This window comes from Petaurus breviceps, unplaced genomic scaffold (assembly GCF_028583685.1).
Source record: "Petaurus breviceps papuanus isolate PSGF00001 unplaced genomic scaffold, PetGlider_PUasm1.0 90822, whole genome shotgun sequence".
NCBI lineage: Eukaryota > Metazoa > Chordata > Mammalia > Diprotodontia > Petauridae > Petaurus > Petaurus breviceps.
In genome coordinates, this window is record NW_027187351.1 from 9975600 (window position 1) to 9993743 (window position 18144).

At 35.8% G+C, this 18144-nt stretch overlaps 1 protein-coding gene across 1 annotated transcript in view; it reads right to left on the reverse strand.

Annotated features, from left to right (window-relative positions):
• Nucleotides 1-479: 479 nt before the first annotated feature.
• The window catches only part of COL21A1 (collagen type XXI alpha 1 chain), a 252989-nt gene continuing 235324 nt past the window's right edge, over nucleotides 480-18144 (reverse strand). Inside the window, exons 23-30 of the mRNA XM_069070650.1 lie at nucleotides 15202-15237; nucleotides 13493-13537; nucleotides 8309-8341; nucleotides 5781-5927; nucleotides 5632-5686; nucleotides 5203-5403; nucleotides 4035-4112; nucleotides 480-1707 (exon numbers count right to left, since the gene is read on the reverse strand). Of these exons, the coding sequence (XP_068926751.1) occupies nucleotides 1520-1707; nucleotides 4035-4112; nucleotides 5203-5403; nucleotides 5632-5686; nucleotides 5781-5927; nucleotides 8309-8341; nucleotides 13493-13537; nucleotides 15202-15237 (783 nt within the window). The 3' untranslated portion in view covers nucleotides 480-1519. The remainder of the gene's footprint in view (nucleotides 1708-4034; nucleotides 4113-5202; nucleotides 5404-5631; nucleotides 5687-5780; nucleotides 5928-8308; nucleotides 8342-13492; nucleotides 13538-15201; nucleotides 15238-18144) is intronic.

Here is an 18144-nt window from a genome sequence, read left to right on the forward strand (position 1 = left end):
CTCAACAGCCAAGACCAACTTTTATTTTGAGACTTTAGAAGAATACCCTATCAGATTATCCTCAAAATTTATCCATTGGTTAGAAGAAAAAGTTATTCTGAAAGTAGGAAAACATGTACTAGATAGCCACTAGACAGGTGTGAATGTTTGAATGATGGAAAAAATTGGTTGTTCAGTCATTTTCAATTCTGCCGACTCTTTATAATCCAATTTGGTGTTTTCTTGGCACAGATGTTGATTTTGGAGTGGTTTGTCTTCTCTTTTCCAGCTCATTTTACAGATGAGGAAATAGGCAAAAAGGGTTTAGTGATTTCCCCAGGGTCACATAGCTAGTAAGTTTCTGAGGCTAGATTTGAACTCAGGAAGATGAGTCTTCCTAACTCCATTCTATCCACTCAGCCACTTTGCTGGCCCTAAAATTTTGACAGTACCATTAAATAGCAGAGTGAATGTGAGGAACAAAAAATGTAAAGAATGCCTTCTACCATCATCATCAGATTCTGTACAAAATTTTATTCGACCTTGAATGTTAAGCACAGTACAAAAGTTAAAGCATGACAACTGAAAAACCAAACATCTGAAAATCACTTCTATATAAAAGCTTTTCTGTACAGTACATGACTGGGCAATATTAATTTAACCATCTGCCTTAATTGGTCAATGCGAAGTGGGATTTGTGCAACTGCTGTCCTTTCAACTGAAGCCTGTTTTGTTTTGTTTTTTTCCTGTTAGGGATACATACAAAAATTAACATATATTAACATAGACATGTAGTGAATAAAATGGAAAATGAAGGCATACAACAAACATTGCAGTTAGGCAAAGAGCATGGGGAATGAAGGCCTCAGCATTTGTACTAATACTTTTTTTTTGAACATGCAGGAGAGTAATGATGAAACTGACTTTTCCCCACAATATTCTGTATTTTTTAGCATCATCTGTCTAGTATAATTTCTTTCCTAGACAGTTTTAAATTAATCATTGTGGTCATTAATTAAGCAGTCAGTGAGGGAAATGTACATATGTACATAAAGGAAATTTCATGTAGTTTTCAATAACCAAATTCATCTTCCCCTTTGGCTAATGAACAAGCATGAACTATGAAATATGAAGCATACATAACCATGAGATTCACACAAACATGAAACTGAAATCAAATGATTTACTGCATGGAGACTGAATGTGAAACATTTCACAGTGATGGGTTACTGATCGACTAATACTGTACTGCTACAAGGCAATGGTGGTAACTAATTTTATTCAATTTTAATTCCAATTAATGGACTTACAGGGAAATCTCCCCATTTAGTTAATGCTTCTAATATAAAGGCTCTATCTGGAGAAGCCTTTAAAACCAAGAAGCAGCGTTATCTTTTCATTATCTCATTATTTGTTTTCTTTATAAAAACCGAGGTACTTCAGTTCCTTTTCAAAGGATTATTGCCGGTAATATTCCTGAGACTTGAAAGACCATGAAAGAAAAGCACCATGCCTAGTCTGCTGATGAAGGCATTGCAAATTAATAGTTTGGCCCTTTTCTAAATGGATCCCTTCCAACGATCACACTGAAACATAAAGAAGGATCACAGATTCCAGGGGGTCCAGTTGGCCCTTGTATTCCAGGATTTCCTTGGTCTCCATCTTTTCCAGGTAGACCTGGTTCTCCAGGATGCCCTTCTTTGCTAATTCCAGGAGGACCTTCAGGACCTACAACAAAATATCATTAATTAATGAATAGACAACCTTCTGATTACATCCATCTATCACATTAGATAGGGCAGCCAAATGGTTTAATGGATAGAGCTTTAAGCCCAGAGTCAGGAAAACCTTAATTCAAATTCAGCCTCAGATACTGGCTGTGTAACACTTAACAAATCACTTTAATCTCTATTTATCTTTTTTTTTTTTTTGGAGAGGGGAAGGCAGGGCAATTGGCATTAAGTGATTTAGCCAAGGTCACATGGGTAGTAAGTGTGTTGTGTCTGAGCCTGGATTTGAACTCAGGTCCTCCTAACTCCAGGACTGGTGCTCTATGCCCCGTGTCACTTACCTGTCCCATCTCTATTTGTCTTAATCCACCTGAGAAGGAAATGGCAAAGCACTCTAGTATCTTTGCCAAGAAAATCTCATGGACAGTATGGTCCACAGGGTCATGAAGAATTGGATGCGACTCAATCAACTGAACAACAATCACATTAGACAGATAAATATGAATTCTTGAAAAGTAATATCTATTTTTCCAAATAACTAAGCTAACATGTTGATGCAATTGATATTTCCCTTCCTAAAAACTGCAGTCATCCTTCGATTACTAAGGAGCTGACTTTTCCATTTGTGACATGTTCTTGCTCCTTTGTTTGGAAGAATGCAAAGATGCCTGAATTTAGAGCCAGAGAACTTGTGCTCAAATTTGGTTGTTTTTCAGTCATTTAGTCATGTCCAACTCTTCATGACCCCAGGAACCATGATCCCATATCCATGAGGTTTTCTTGGCAAAGGTACTGGAGTGGTTTGCCATTTCCTACTCTAGTGCATTAAGACAAACAGAGGTTAAGTGACTTGCCCAGGGTCACAAAGTTAGTTTCTGAGGCTAATTTGAATTCAGGTCTTGCTGACTCTAGGTCTCCATTCAAATACTAGTACTTTCATTTACTACCTATGTGACTTTGAATATCTACATGTGTGACATTACCATCTTTGAGGCTCATTTTAATCATAAGGAAAAATGAATAATATCTAAGGTTTCTTCTAAATCTAAATCCACGCTCTTATGATTCTGTGAGTCTGAGGCATTTCATGGTAACACAGGAGTGGTTGGATTAGAGTACAGAAAGGAGGAGGCAAATAATTTTTACTCATTAGAAGCTCTATAATATATCTAAAATGTACAGTTTATAATATCTATATTTTTTTACACATCCAAACTTATTATCCTAATCCAATATATATTAGACCAATGCCCAGTTGTTTGTCTTGGCACTATTCAAATTACTACATTCACCTCAAATGTGATTTACTAAGCTACAAAAATTAGTTAGGGATACAGAATTACAGATTCTCTGAGTTAGGATCTCAAAGGTTATCATCTAGTTCCATAAATACTTTAAAAAGAATCCCTTTTCTATAAATATTTGTTACAAGTGGTCATCTAGCCGTCACTAGAATACCTTCAACAATAGAAAACTCACACCTCCTGAGGTAGTCTATTCCCCCTAGAGAAGTCAAGGCCTAGATTGGCTCGACACCAGATAAACCACTCTACAAACGAGGTGGCAGAATTGATTGTTCTCGTTGTTCAGATGTTTTTCAGTTGTGTCCAACTCTTTGTGAACCCATTTGGAGTTTTCTTGGCAAAGATACTGGAGTGATTTTTCATTTCCTCCTCTAGTTCATTTTACAAATAATAAAACTGAGGCAAATACGATTAAGTGACTTGCTCAGGGTCACACAGCCAATAAGTCTCTGAGGCCAGATTTGAACTCAGGAAGATGAGTTTTCATGACTCCAGACCTGGCACTCTATCCACCATGCCACCTAGCTTCCCTAAAAGTGAAACTGTATTGTTGTTCAGTCATTTCCAGCTCTTCGTAAACCTATTTGTAATTTCCTTGGCAAAGATACTAGAGTGGCTTGTCATTTCTTTCTCCAGCTCATTTTGCCGATGAGAAACTGAGTCAAACAGGGTTAAGTGATTTTTCCCAGGGTCAAAAAGTTAATAAGTATCTGAAGCTGTATTTGAACACAGGTCTGCCTGACTCCAATCCTGGCACTCCATCCACTATATCACCTAGCTGCCCTTGTGGCAGAATTAGCTAGGTACTAAGAAAAAGATAACTTTGAAAGATTCATGGAAAATCTTTGGATGATAAGAAGCCAAATGTATTGCTGTACTAAATGTATTAAAATAAGATAATAATTGTAAAGTACTTTTCAGCCTTAAAGTACTATATAAATGCTGGCTATTAATAATAATTGTTATTAGATAATTCTTAAAACAAATATGTAAAACTTATTTGGTTTATGACAACCCTTACCTGGAGGGCCTGGGGGGCCTTGTTCTCCTGGATGTCCAAACCCTTGGTTACCCTTTGCCCCATTTCTTCCTGGTTGTCCTGCAGAATATCAAACTATTATCTTACTTGATAAACCACTCAAGTTTGGGGGTTTTTTTGGGGGAAGGGGAGAGTTAGGAAGATAATAGATATGTCCAAAGGGAAAAAAATCCTTTTTAAAAAAGATATAAACAGATTTTCAATCTATCATTTTTGTTTATTTAATTTAATTTACAGTGAATATTAAAGGTAATTTTATGTAATTGCTCATTTGAGGACTAGACAATGGAGTGAATCAAAAGCCAACATGAAATTAGAGACTCGGAAATTGACTAGTGGTCATATGTTTTTTGGAACCCACAGATTTTTTCTTACTACTTCAATGAAGAGAGGCTTTAAAATGTTTGTATGATTTGGGATGGAAAGGGGTGAAAGGGAAATAATTGCAGTTAACATAATGTATCTTTTGAATCCTGAAAGGCATAGAGAACATAACAAATTAGTTGGAAAAAGGGGACCAGTTGAGAAACAGAAAAGATAAAATCTTAAAAAAAAATCAGAAGGAAGGGAAGATGCTTTTGTATAAACATTAATTGTTTATAGAATTCACTATGAAAGGCAGAAAAGATCCTAATCAAAAGTAAAGAATGATTTAAACATCTTCCATACTGTGATTCCACATTGCTCATAATTTTGGCTTTTCTCTCCAAAGCATATCACCAGGAGGGCAAAAACCTTGGTGTTCTCTAATGTATTTTGCTCAGAAGGTTGAAGTATTTATCAAATATATAGACAAAAGACTAAGCTCTACCATACTAGGAAAGGGGGAACATATACATTCTTTTCCAGGAAAAAGGATGAATTTTTATAGATTTAATAAAACAAAGATGGGCAGAATGACATAGCAAATAGAGAACTGGCCTCAAAGACTTACTTTTAAAGTTGGTTCTGAGTTTCTCCCCTGACACATACAAACTGTTTGACCCTGGCCTAGTCAACTAACTTCTTCATTCTCTAGGCAAACTCTATAAAATCATAATTTGCACAGAAAATGCCAACCTGCATTTGTAGAGTTTCCTCATCTGGAAATTCCTAATACAATGAAAACACAGGTCTAGCCCCTCTCCTTATATAGTAAAGCAAAAAGTACCTTTTAGCCCTCGAGCGCCTGGGTGTCCAGGAGTTCCCATTAGTCCAGGAACACCATCTCTTCCTGGCAACCCAGGAAATCCTCTAGGACCTTCTGGTCCCATTGGACCAGGTGGCCCAGGAAGTCCGGGAGAGCCATTTTGAGACTGACAGTGTTCACAGCTTTGTAATCTTCCGCTATGAAGTAAGACTGGCAACTGGGCTAAAAAAAAAATCAAGAAATAACCTTAAAGTGATTACTAGTCATTAATAGCTTCTTCATTTCAAACTATATTTTATTTTATTTTACATTTTTAAAAACTTTTCAGGTTTATTTTTTAATAGTAGTTCTTTATGTCAACAAATTGACAACCTCCTTCCTCTCTCTGAATCCTATGTTTTATAGTTATGAGGATGAGGGAATATTTTCTTTAATATTTTTGATACTCACCTCTCAATACATCAGTGCAAACTTGCCGTATGAACTGCTCTGAAAATTCTCTCCCCTGCATTAAAGATATAGGTATTATTGTATGAATGAAGGTTACTTAAAAAGCAATAAAGAACATTTTTTAATAACAGAAAAACAAAAAGACAGACTGGTTTCCCATCTAATCCAGGAGGTCCTCGAGGGCCTGTTTCTCCATGCTGTCCTCTTGGACCAATGGGCCCGATTAAGCCATTCATCCCTGGTTCTCCTTTAGGCCCACTGGCACCTCTATTGCCAGGATCTCCCTTTTCACCCTTCTAAATATAAAGAGAACAAAACAAAATCTTAACTTAAATACTGCATAAGATATGACAACAATATTTCCAAGACATGGTATATAAAAGAAAACCGAGTAGGCTAAATCTGGAAAATACTGAAATTGATCTGCAAAGAAATTTAATTCACATTCCTCTCCAATTAGTATTGGTTATAAAAGGAACAATTAGTCTTGCCTATCACTCAGATTTTAAGCTCCCTGAAGTTAGAGACCAAGGAGACTTATTTACCTATGAATCTTACTTTGTACCCAAAACAGTGATTTTCCTAAATTTACCACTTAAGTGCTTATTGGATTGAATGAACTGAAATTCTTTTTCCTGTTGTCTGAATTTTGGTAATCTGGCTTTTTAGGACCTCTACTATGGATCAGTAGAGACTAAAAAATAAAACTTAATCAGTCATTTCTAATACTCATTAGAATTGATTTTTTTTCAATCAACATAAAGCTTATAAAAAACAATTGGCCAAAACCTTAAAAGAACAGTTTGGGGACTTTAATTACCTGTTCAATGGGTTTCATTATCTATTATCTCCCTCTAACACTTATAAGTTGATCATAACTTACTTTGAAGACCTTTAGTTTAAATATATAATTGATAATACTACTGAGATGGAAAATGTATAATATGGAAATTTTTAAATTGTGATTTTTCTTTTATCAAATTCATATAATTATAAAGACTTAATGAAATGTTAATGTATCTCATAGACAATCATTTAGATTCCATAATGTGAATGGATAAGATAAATCCATCATTTCAATTAGAAAAAGCAACATAAAATATCCAAACCACATAATTATATCAATATATGTAAAAAATAAAAAACTTCAACAAAGTATAGCATTTGTTATGTTTTTTAAAAACCTATAAAAACAGGCATAAAAGGAACTTGTAATATGATAAAAGTATATATTTAAAACCAAAACCAAGTATCATATTAATGGATATATAATAGAATCTTTCCCAATAAATACAGGAGTAAAGCAAACATGCCCCCTTTCCACACTATTATTTAATATAGTTCTAGAGATGTTTGCAATAGCCACAAGACAAAAGGAAAAAAAAGAATAAAGATAGGCAACAAGGAGACCAAACTATCTCTATTTGCTAATTGGCAAAAATGACAAAAAAAAATTAGTGGTGAAGGAGCTGTGGAAAGATAGGAATATGAATGCATTATCAGTGATATGTGAATCAGTATGACCATTTTGAGAAGTTACTTGGAATTATGCAAATAAAGTGACTAAAATTTCCATATCCTTTGACTCAGGGATTCCATTAATAGACTTATATCCCAAGGAGGCTCATAATAAGAAGAAAGATCTCATATACTAAAATACTTATAGCACAACATTTTGCAAAAGCAATGAATTGGTAAAAAAAAAATATAGGTATTTATTTGGAAATGGATAAACAAATCATGGTGCATGAATGTAAAGGAATATAACTCTCCTATGAGACATGACTAATGTGATGAAAACAGAGATTCATGGGAAAATCTATGAGATAAGACATTAATATACACAATAACTATAACAATATAACTGGAAAGAAGCACACAAGCACACACAGTTAGAAGTAAATGTTAGAAAAGTATAATGAATAAACATGGCTCAAAAGAAAAGATATGAGAAGACCCAGTGGACTAGCCCCTACCCCTTTGCAGAGGCAGAAAGTCCACAAGTATTATATATTGCACATATTTTTAGACTTTTTCAATGTCTTAATTAGTTATGCTGATTTGTTCCTCATTTTTTTTCTTTAAAATACCATTTATTATATAATTCAGACTCTTTGGGAGGGAAAGTAGGTGGGAATATGGGGGAAAATTATAGTAATATAAAAATATGTCAATAAAAATGGTTTTTAAAAAAATTGCAACTTCAAGAATAGGTTCTTGTCATGGTGGGTTAGTGGCATCAGTAGTCTTCTTATAAAAAGCATAGCAATACTATTATTATAACTTAAATAATTGGCCAGCATTCTCACTGTTGTTTTTTTTCTGCAGTCATTCTTTGTATTTTAACTGTTAGAAATAAGAACAGGTAGCTTTTATTGCTTATACCACTGATTTTTGTCCTTGAAAAGAGTGCCCTAAGGTCCTCACTGAACAATGGGTAGAAACCAGATTCCCACCTGGAATTGGAATCTGACCAAAGTATTTTAGAGCAACTTAATATCAGTGAAAATAAGGAAAGATGTTCTCAAAATCAACGGGAAGCAACAATTTTTAAAATTTATCCAACATAAGATGCAGTCTGGGTGTTCAAATTTCAACAGTTACACTGCAGTAACAATATTCATTGAAGATTACAGAAGATTAATTATAAGGGAAATTAAGGTATTAAAGCACATACCTCTCCTTTTGCTCCAAGATGACCTGGAATTCCCTAAAGAAATAAAGAGGGGGCAAAAAACAAAAGAAAACAAAACCATTTTACAATGAAAGAGAGAGAGAGAGAGAGAGAGAGAGAGAGAGAGAGAGAGAGAGAGAGAGAGAGAGAGAGAGATTCATGTGTTCAATTTACTTATTGTATGATCACTGATGTCAATTTATTTATTTTTCTGTAGCTCCCAAATTTATTTGAAAATACAGCAATTGATAAGCCGCCATGAGGGGGAGGGGAGGGAGGGGGACAAAATGTGAAACTCAAGGAATTGTGGAATTGAATCCTGTAAACTAAAAGGAAACAAACAAATTAATAAAAAAAAGATTAAAAAAATAAAAAAGAAAATACAGCAATTGGGGCAGCTAGATGGCTCAGTGAATAGAGCACTGGCCCTGGAATCAGGAGGATCTGAGTTCAAATGTGGCCTCAGACACTTAACACAAAACTAGCTGTGTGACCTTGGGCAAGTCACTTAACCCCAATTGCCCTGCCTTCCCTCCTCAAAGTATAAAAATAAAGCAAAACAAAAATACAGCAATCACTCTAAAATGTACATGAAAGAACAGAATGGGCTCTTTCCATCTCTTATGTAGCTACAACACTTTGCCAGGACCTCTTCTTTGTTTGATTTCATAACTTGTATTATACTCATTTTGGATAGAGTACTTGTGTATATACCCTAGCCCTCCCCTCCAGTGGAATGTAACCTTCTTTAGAACAAGGATTGGTAGGATGTTTTTATCTTTGTCTCATCAGTACCAATATTTAGGAGACACTGACTTCAACCTCCTCATTTTACAGATGTAAAAACCCCAGAGAGGTTAAAAGACTTGTCCAACATTATGCGTAGTATAATTGGGATTTGATCCCAGGCCCCCTTACTTCAAAGCCAGCATTTCTTCCATTACCCATGCTACATTGCAATGAGATCCTTGGTCTAGGGATACCTGGCCTACATTCTGCAAAACCTAGAGGCCTTAAATGTTTATTGATTGTTCATTTGAATTACATGGCAAAAGCAGTAAAAATTAGTCCCCAAAATCAGAGTGGTCTCTCAATCGCTCTACTAAATAAATCACACCACCACTTGTAAACTAGGTGGCTAAGGTAATCAGTTTGCTTTACACCACATACCATCCTACAGGCGGAGCACTGCCCACATTGACTTAAGCATGAAAGAGAAAACACTTACACATTCTTGAGTCAGAAAAAGCATTAGATCATTTGCTTTAGTCCAAACATTTAGCCTTAACAGGGCTTATCTTAATTTCCGTCTCACCAATGATTTCCACATAAGAATCAAATGCTACATTGAAGATAATATAGACCACCAGGAAAACAATGAAAAATACTGATTTTCTACATTTTAATTCCATCAGTGCTATAGGCATTCAGCTCAAGTCCAAAGGCTAAGAATGTAACTATTTTACATATACATTAACATTGATTAATTAAATCTTCAAGTGGGACATTGATCAGTGATAGGGCAATGTAATACACTGTAGCCTGAGCTTCTCTGGGCCCACTTAAAACATGCCCAGAGAAGCCCAGGCTATAATACAATAAGAAGATTCTAAATATTTCTTATACAGTGTCAAAATTAGTTTTGACAGCTTTATTCAATATCATGTTTTGTTTTTTTTTAAGCTGGACCTTGGCTTTCATTGGTTTAAGGAACTCCTCATGCAGATCAGCATCATCTCTGTGATCACTGGAATTTTCTGTAGCAGTAATAAGTCAGGGCCTTGCCCTGTGTCAGAAAACAGTATATGCCAAGGGGAGGACTTAACCCAGTCTCCAAAGCCAGCTCTCTATTAAGTATCCCATCTTACTCTCTATAATATGTTTTGATTGTGAAAAAATTTAAGTGGAGAGAAGAAATGAGAAACAGGCTAAAGTCATGCCTGTTATAAGCACACACCAAAAAAGTTAATACAAACCATGTTCTCATAAATTAAAAAACAAAACATATGAATTTGTAAGTGGATTAATTTTCATGGGGATAAAGGAACCCAGTAAGAAACATTCAACAGAGTGAAGTATCTGTCTCCCTTTTCCTCCTACTCCAATTTCCTCTGCAGCAAAATCTGAAAACATGTTTACAGACTAAGGAACGTGAAGGTAGGCTTTATCCTGCTGCAGTCAAAAAACACAGAAGGTTAAGGGTTGATGTTAAGTATTACAATTAAATTGCATTGGGAAATGAAAACAGCTGTCAACTATGAATACATTAAAAAAAAAGAGAGATTTATACTGTTTGTGGGAGAAACATTCACTTGGACTTGATATATATTATTAAGGCCAAAAATATCCATATGTGTGGGACTTAGTAAACTGAAAGGTATAGGACAATTCAGTCTCAGTGCAGAGTTTAAGATACTTTACATTGTACTCAAATATCAGCTCCTGAGGAAGAACAGCTGCTCTGCTCCCTAGTCACCACCCCCCCCCTTCCACCCCCACCCAGGGATATCAGCCAGTCCACATACTATTAGAATTTAGCAACTGACTAAATCTTTTAGCTTTAGGCTCTAAAGAAAAGCAATGGGACCCAGGAAGGAATTTATTGCCATTTTCTCACAAATCTTGGAGAGTTTAATCTTAAAGAGACAAATCCTGAAAGAGCATAATTTCTTCTTTTTAAAAGCATATCCTTCTGAACTCTCTCTCTCCTCATTTCTGCTTCCTGGCTCTCCTGGTCTCCAGCTAAAGTGCCACCTTCTGCAGGAAGACTTTTATAGTCCTCCTTAATATAAGGATATAAGATTATTTCCCATTTATCACATATACATATATGTCAGTGTGTATATATAATATATGTATAGATAGTATGTGTATATATATAATGCATACATACATATTTGTACATGGTCATTTGTATGTTATCTCCCTCATTAGACTTGGAGCTTCCTGAAATCCCAGGCTGCTTTTTGACTTTCTTTGTATCCCCATGACTTAGCACAGTGCCTGGTACACAAGAAGCATTTAATAAATGCTTTTGACTTCTTATTTTCTTTGAAAGTTATGTGGGGGGAGGGAACACATATATAAGGAGTAGGCAGCAGGGACTCTTTCCACCGAAGGCAATAGCCACAGCTGATTATCCTGAGTAATCTGAACTGTCCTAAACAATTAGTTGACATTATATGGGGTTAGCACAATGGTTCTTAACAGTAGAGGTGTACTGGAGCAAGCTTGAAGCACCTTAAAGAGCCAATTGTTAAATTTTCAGCATAAACATATATGCTTTAAAAATTGGCAACTTCTAAGAACAGCTAGGTGGTACAGTGAGTAAAGCACCGGCCCTGGAGTCAGGAGGACCCGAGTTTGGTTCTGGCCTCAGACACTTAACACCCACACAAAAAAAAAAAACTAGCCATGTAACTTTGGGCAAGTTACTTAACTCCAATTGCCCTCCAAAAGGCAAAAAAAAAAAATTGGCAACTTCTACAAATCAGGGCTTTACTCAATGTTTTTTTGATAGTCTGTATTTAAGAAAGTGATAAGGAAAATGTTAATAATGCAGATTAAACTCAAAAGTATATCATGCTCACTTTTTTCCCCCTGGAGATGTGATTATTAAACATTTCCTAGCACATCCCTGACCCATTGGAAGGATGGATAGATTTTAAGGGGTCTTCTTGGATGAAAAAAAGTATAACTCTATTTTCACCAATTTCTTATTGAAATTTAGAGCTTCCTTCAAGCAAAATGGATGCATTTTAGCAAGGATCTAATGTAGTTCCTTCAATAGCTATCATTTATATAGAACTTTAAGGTTTGAAAACCATCTGACCTTTTTTGAGGTATACATGCTTACTTTGAATGTAAAGTCAAAATTATCCCATTTGAAATTCACAGCAACCCCATGAGGTAGGTACTGTAATTATCACCATTTTACAGTTGAGAAAATCAAGGGTAAGAATGATTAATGATTTGTCAAGGATCATACAGTCAGAGGCAGAATTTGAACTTGTGTCCTCCTAACTCCAAGACTAGTGTTCCTACCCTGCCCCCCTCCCTAAAAAAAAGAATAATGGAAAACTCATCTCCCTCCATGTAGTGCCATCTTTGGGAGGCAAGATGTCATGTTGGGAAGAGTACTAAATAGGGAGCAATACCCTAGTTGTGCCATATGGCTTTATACAAGTCTCCTCAGTTTTCTTTCTTTCTTTTTTTTTTTTTAAAGCAATTGGGATTAAGTAACTTTCTCAAGGTTACATGGCCAGGTGTTTTTGGGTGGGTGCTAAGTGTCTGAGCCCAGATTCGATCCCCAGGTCATCCTGACACTGGGGCCGGTGCTCTTACTCTCTGTGCTACCTGGCTGCCCTGATTATTTTCTTTCTGTTTTTTTTTTTTGTTTTTGATTTTTGGAGGGCAGTTGGGGTTAAGTGACTTGCCCAAGGTCACACGGCTAGTTTTTGTGTTAAGTGTCTGAGGCCAGGTTTGAACTCAGATCCTCCTGACTCCAGGGCCAGTGCTCTATTCACTGCACCACCTAGACGCCCCAAAAGTATTTTTTTTTTTTGGCTTTTGGAGGGCAACTGGGGTTAAGTAACTTCCCCAAGGTTACATGGCTAGTTTTATTTTGTGTGTGTGGGTGTTAAGTGTCTGAGGCTGGAACTGAACTCAGGTCTTCCTGACTCCAGGGCTGGCACTTTACTCACTGAGCCAGCTAGCTGCCCCCCTCCTCTCCTCAGTTTTCTAAGCTTCACTTTCCACATCTGTAAAATTCAAGAGTTGAAACAGATGACTTCTATGGTCCCTTCAAGCTCTTACTTTCTACAATTCCATGCCTCTCTTTCCATTGTTGCTGCCATTCACAGTAGGAGAGTAAGTTTCCTTTGACTTCAGTAAATGACTCCAAGATGTGGGTGGTTTCTTCCTCTCAAGATCACATGTAAGAGCAAGCAGAGCAATGAGACTTACAACTTACAACAGACCTATAACCCACACAGCAGGAGTTGCTTCCAGCTCCAGGAAAACAAGCACACAGCACATTGGGCTATCATTTGTTTTTTTATCCAAAATTTTATGCTTGCTTATGTCTCTGAAAAATCAACATTCAAACTACAATATTATCTTTATTTTTATTTTAGATATACCTGTTAAAAGGATACTCAATTTTGTCATATTTCTTTAAAAAAATACCTGTGGTCCTGGATCTCCTGATCTTCCATTTTCTCCCTTTTGACCCTTTATAAGAACATAAAATATTATTAACAATGTATGAAAGTCCTATTTAATTCTACATGCCACTTATTAATTAATAGCATATTAAATTGAAATTGAAAATTGAAAAATTGAAAATATCGCAAGTGCTATATGACAAGAATCATAGATCTATAATCTGGGTATAAGTTATACAAAGTGCCAGAAGGTAAACCCACAGAAAAATTCACAAATAAGAAGAATTAAGAAGGAAGATTAAACTAAAGATGATATAGAAAAGGTTGGAAATGATAACTTAGGACAAAAATAAAGTATAACGGGGAATTATCTAAATGTGAATGCCTAGACAATTCAGATGCATAGCAATTCAGACATGAGTTGCCAAATAAAGACTGGTACATTAAACACTTTATAAATCTACTTTTAAAAGATCAGACATGTAATTTAATTCATGTTTCCCAGTGAGGAAACTTCCTTTACCAAAAGCAGATTTGGGATCTCCTCCACAACTTATCTTAGAGAGTATCTCCAGGCACTTTTATGAATTTACTAAACCGCTGGGAAATTTGCCCCAAATGCATTCACAGGATCATATCCCATAATTCACAGGGGAAGCAGGAAAGTGCAGAAGGCACAAAGATCTACATTCAAAAGGTAATATTTTAAACTCATCAACAAAAATGAAAAAAATCTTCAGTAGACACTTTGAAAGATATAATTGTTAAAGCTATTAAGAGTAATAAAGGGGGCAACTAGGTGGCGTAGTGAATAGAGCACCCGCCCTGGAGTCAGGAGCACTTAAGTTGAAATCCAGCCTCAGATACTTAACGCAAAAACCAGCCGCGTGACCTTGGGCAACTTACTTAATGCCAATTTCCCTCCAAAAAGCAAAAAAAAAAAAAGAGTAATAGAAATTTACTGGGAATTCTAGGTATTTTCACCCCAACAAGTCAGAGTTTTTCAGTTTTTATTTTAAAAATACTTATCATGTCTCATGTACCTCTTAATATTTTTTTCCTTTTCCTGTGCAAAATTTTGGGGAGAAGTTTTATTTGTTTACTTTTTAAAGTTATCTGTTTATAAAGTTATCTGTTTCTTCATAAGAGAAACTTTTAAACTAGTTTAAAAATTTTTGTGTGGCATTTTAAAAAAATGTCAGTATGGTAGATATTAGGACACTAGACTGAAGATTTATGAATGAAAAAAATGTATTTCTAAATGCAGGTAACTGAGAGATCAATCAATATAATTTGTGCCCAAGCGTCTTTGATCCAGGAAGTTTCACTGCATAAAAGGTTTATTTTCAGTCAAATAGGACACTAAATTCCTTTACTATGCCAATTAACAGTCCAAAACACAAAATAAAATAAAACAAGCTAAAAAAAATCTCACCAATTTCCACAGTAATAATAGAGTTCTTAAGGCATGTGTTTTTAGATAGTAACACAGCTTAATTCATATTTCCTAGCATAGCACTAAAGTGAAGAATGTTAAATCCTAGGTGAGAGGACCTAATGCCCTCTAAAGATAGAAAAATTTCTAAAGATAGAAGTAGTACCTAGGAAATGGATGTGGAAGATAAGACCAGGAAGAAGACAGTACAAGAGCTAACTAGAAAAGAGAAGGGCAGAAATGAACTCTGCCTATGCTTTTAATCTGAAGGTTGAAGGAAATGGGAAGCATCATACCTGAGGACCTTTTTCACCTTGGTTTCCACTGTCACCCTGTAAAATATTAAGATATAGGTTAAGTTTTCATTATAATCATATTTGAAGGATGTTATTTTCCTCCAAAGAAGAATATAATGACAAGGACTGATTCCTGAGAATGATATATTAACATGGCAATTACAAATTAAAAGGTACAGACACTTTAGGAGTAGAACTTTACAGATAGCATCATAAACTAGGACATACTTGGTCAAGCATGAAGGGGAAACAGGAGAGGAAAAAACATTTATTAAGTATCTACTACATGCCAGATACTGTGCTATATTCTATAGATATTACCTTATTTGATCCTCACTTTACAATGAAGGAAACAGAGGCAGATAGAGGACATATGATTTGCTCAGGGTCATACAGCTAGTAAGTGTCTGAAGCTGGGCTTGAACTCAGGTCTTCTTCGCTCAAGGACCCGTGCTCCTTCCAATGTGCCACCTACTTGCATGACTACTACACAGTGAAATTTCACAAGAAGAAACAATTTTTGATACACTATTATAGGTCTTATAGTTATTTCTATTTCCCCAATTAAGGAAAAAAAATTTTTAAAGTGGTTAAAAAAACAAAAAGGCCTATTTCAACAGAATGACATATTTAATTTCTAAATAGGTGAATTAACAACTTACTTATGAGTATGAACATTTCTAGTAAACCACAAATGATCAAATTTTCAAATATTTTAAAAATAATTTTTAAAAAATTTTTCCTGTGATTTCATTGACATGATTAATTCCTAGTGATTTCCTCTGCCAATGCAGATGAGCCCCTTCTTTGCAACTTATAGACTTAAAAGATGTGTTGGGGGTGATGAGATTAGTGATTTGCCCAAGTCTCTTAGCCTACATGTGTCAGAAGTGGAGTGTGAACCCAAGTCTAGATTAACTATATACTCCACTATGACTTCCTCATCTCAGAATCTTGTGCTAGTTTTAATGATACTTCTATTAGATAAGAAAGAAATAAAAGTGAAAAGATCCCATATGCTCAAAAAATGATGGCAGCTCTTTTTGTAGTGCAAAGAACTGGAAGCTAAAGGAGTGACCATCAATTGGCTAATAGCTAAACAAATGACATTCATGACACATGAATGTGACGGACTAATATTGTCCATAAGAAAAAAATGAAAAAGACTCAGGGAAACTGGGAAAGACTTATGTGAACTGCTGTGAAGTGAGTAAAACCAGGACAACAATTTATATCAAAACATACAACATATAACAAAGCAACAACAACAACAACAACTAACACTATACAGACAAAAAAACATTGAAAGACTTGAAAATTCTGATCTATTCAATGACCAACCACAATTCCAGTGTACTTAGTATAAAACATGCTTCCATCTCCAAAGAGAGAAGCAATGGTATAGAATAAGAGACACGCTTTTGGACCTGGCCAATGCAACAATTAGTTTTATTTGACTATTCATATTTGTGAGAAGAGTTTTGCTTTTCTTTCTTTTGTTCAATGGGACGAGGGAGGTATATGAGGGAGAGAGAATAAAATTTTAACAGAAAAAAATTAACTTAAAGACATATTCTAGAAAAATAGCACATTCTACAGAGGATAGAGTTCCTATTTTATCATTTCCCTTAACGTCCTTAATGTCTTGCTCTGATGCCTTCCTGTATCATCACTGACAGAGTTCTTTTTTTTTTTTAAGCAATCGGGGTTAAGTAACTTGCTGAAGGTTACATGGCCAGTTATTTCTGGGTGTGGTGCTGAGTGTCTGAGCCCGGGATTTGATCTCCAGGTCATCCTGACACTGGAGCCGGTGCTATTACTCACTTGACATTGAGTTCTTAAAGGCCTTGCTAGCCAAAAACAAGCTCTGAAAGAATCTACCAGGCTGGAAAGAATTTGAGGATGGCTCTAATGAAGTACACTATTATCTGAGGAGCATGCTAGCTAAGTCAAGAGCAGATCCTTAATAGGTTGTTGGCAGGGTAAAATTTCAGGCCACATCGACTGACAATGACTCAAGTCATGATGAAGTAATAATCTGCTCCAGTGGAGATTGTAAACATTTATATCCATGAGGTATTAAAGTATGGTGACATCAGAGAATTGAGGATTTCACTTCAATATGAAGTAAAACTCCCAAATGATTCAGAGCTGTCCCAAAGCAGAAAGGGTCACCTTGCAAGTTGGGAGTTTCTCTTTGTTTGAAGTTTTCTAGATGGACTTATTTGGGATCACACGGAGTAGCATGAGACCTCAGAGGCCACCTAGTCCATTGTGCTCCTAAACAAGAGAGCCCTCTACAACATGTCAGACAACTGGGAGATATTTTTGGTGGGGAGGGGAGGGAGGAAGGCAGGGCAGTTGGGATTAAGTGACTTGTCCAAGGTCACACAGCTAGTAAGTGTTAAGTGTCTGAGGCTGGATTTGAACTTAGGTCCTTCTGACTCCAGGGCCAGTGCTCTTTTCACTATATCACATAGCTGCCCCTACCAGGAGATTTTAACTAAAGGAGAATTCAAGGAGGTGATGAAGTAGCTAGAATGCTGGACCTGGAACTAGAAGTCCTGAGTTTAAGTCTGGCGTTAGAGACTTATCTATGTGAGCCCAGGTAAATCACTTACACTTTGGAGGCCTCAGTTTCTTTAGCTATAAAATGGGGATTCTAATAGCATCAATATCCCAGGGTTGTTGTGAGAAAAAAAAATAACATCATAGTTGAAAATGTTCTGCAAATCTTAGTGTTACATAAATGCTAATTATATAGTTATTTTATTTAAGATGATCTCTGAGATTCCTTCAATTCCAAATCTAAAATGTTAGAGTCAGATGAGATCTTTATTTACTTATTTTGCTTTTTAGAGGGCAATTGGGGTTAAGTGATTTGCCCAAAGTTACATGGCTAGTAATTGTGTCAAGTGTCTGAGGCCGCATTTGAACTCAGGT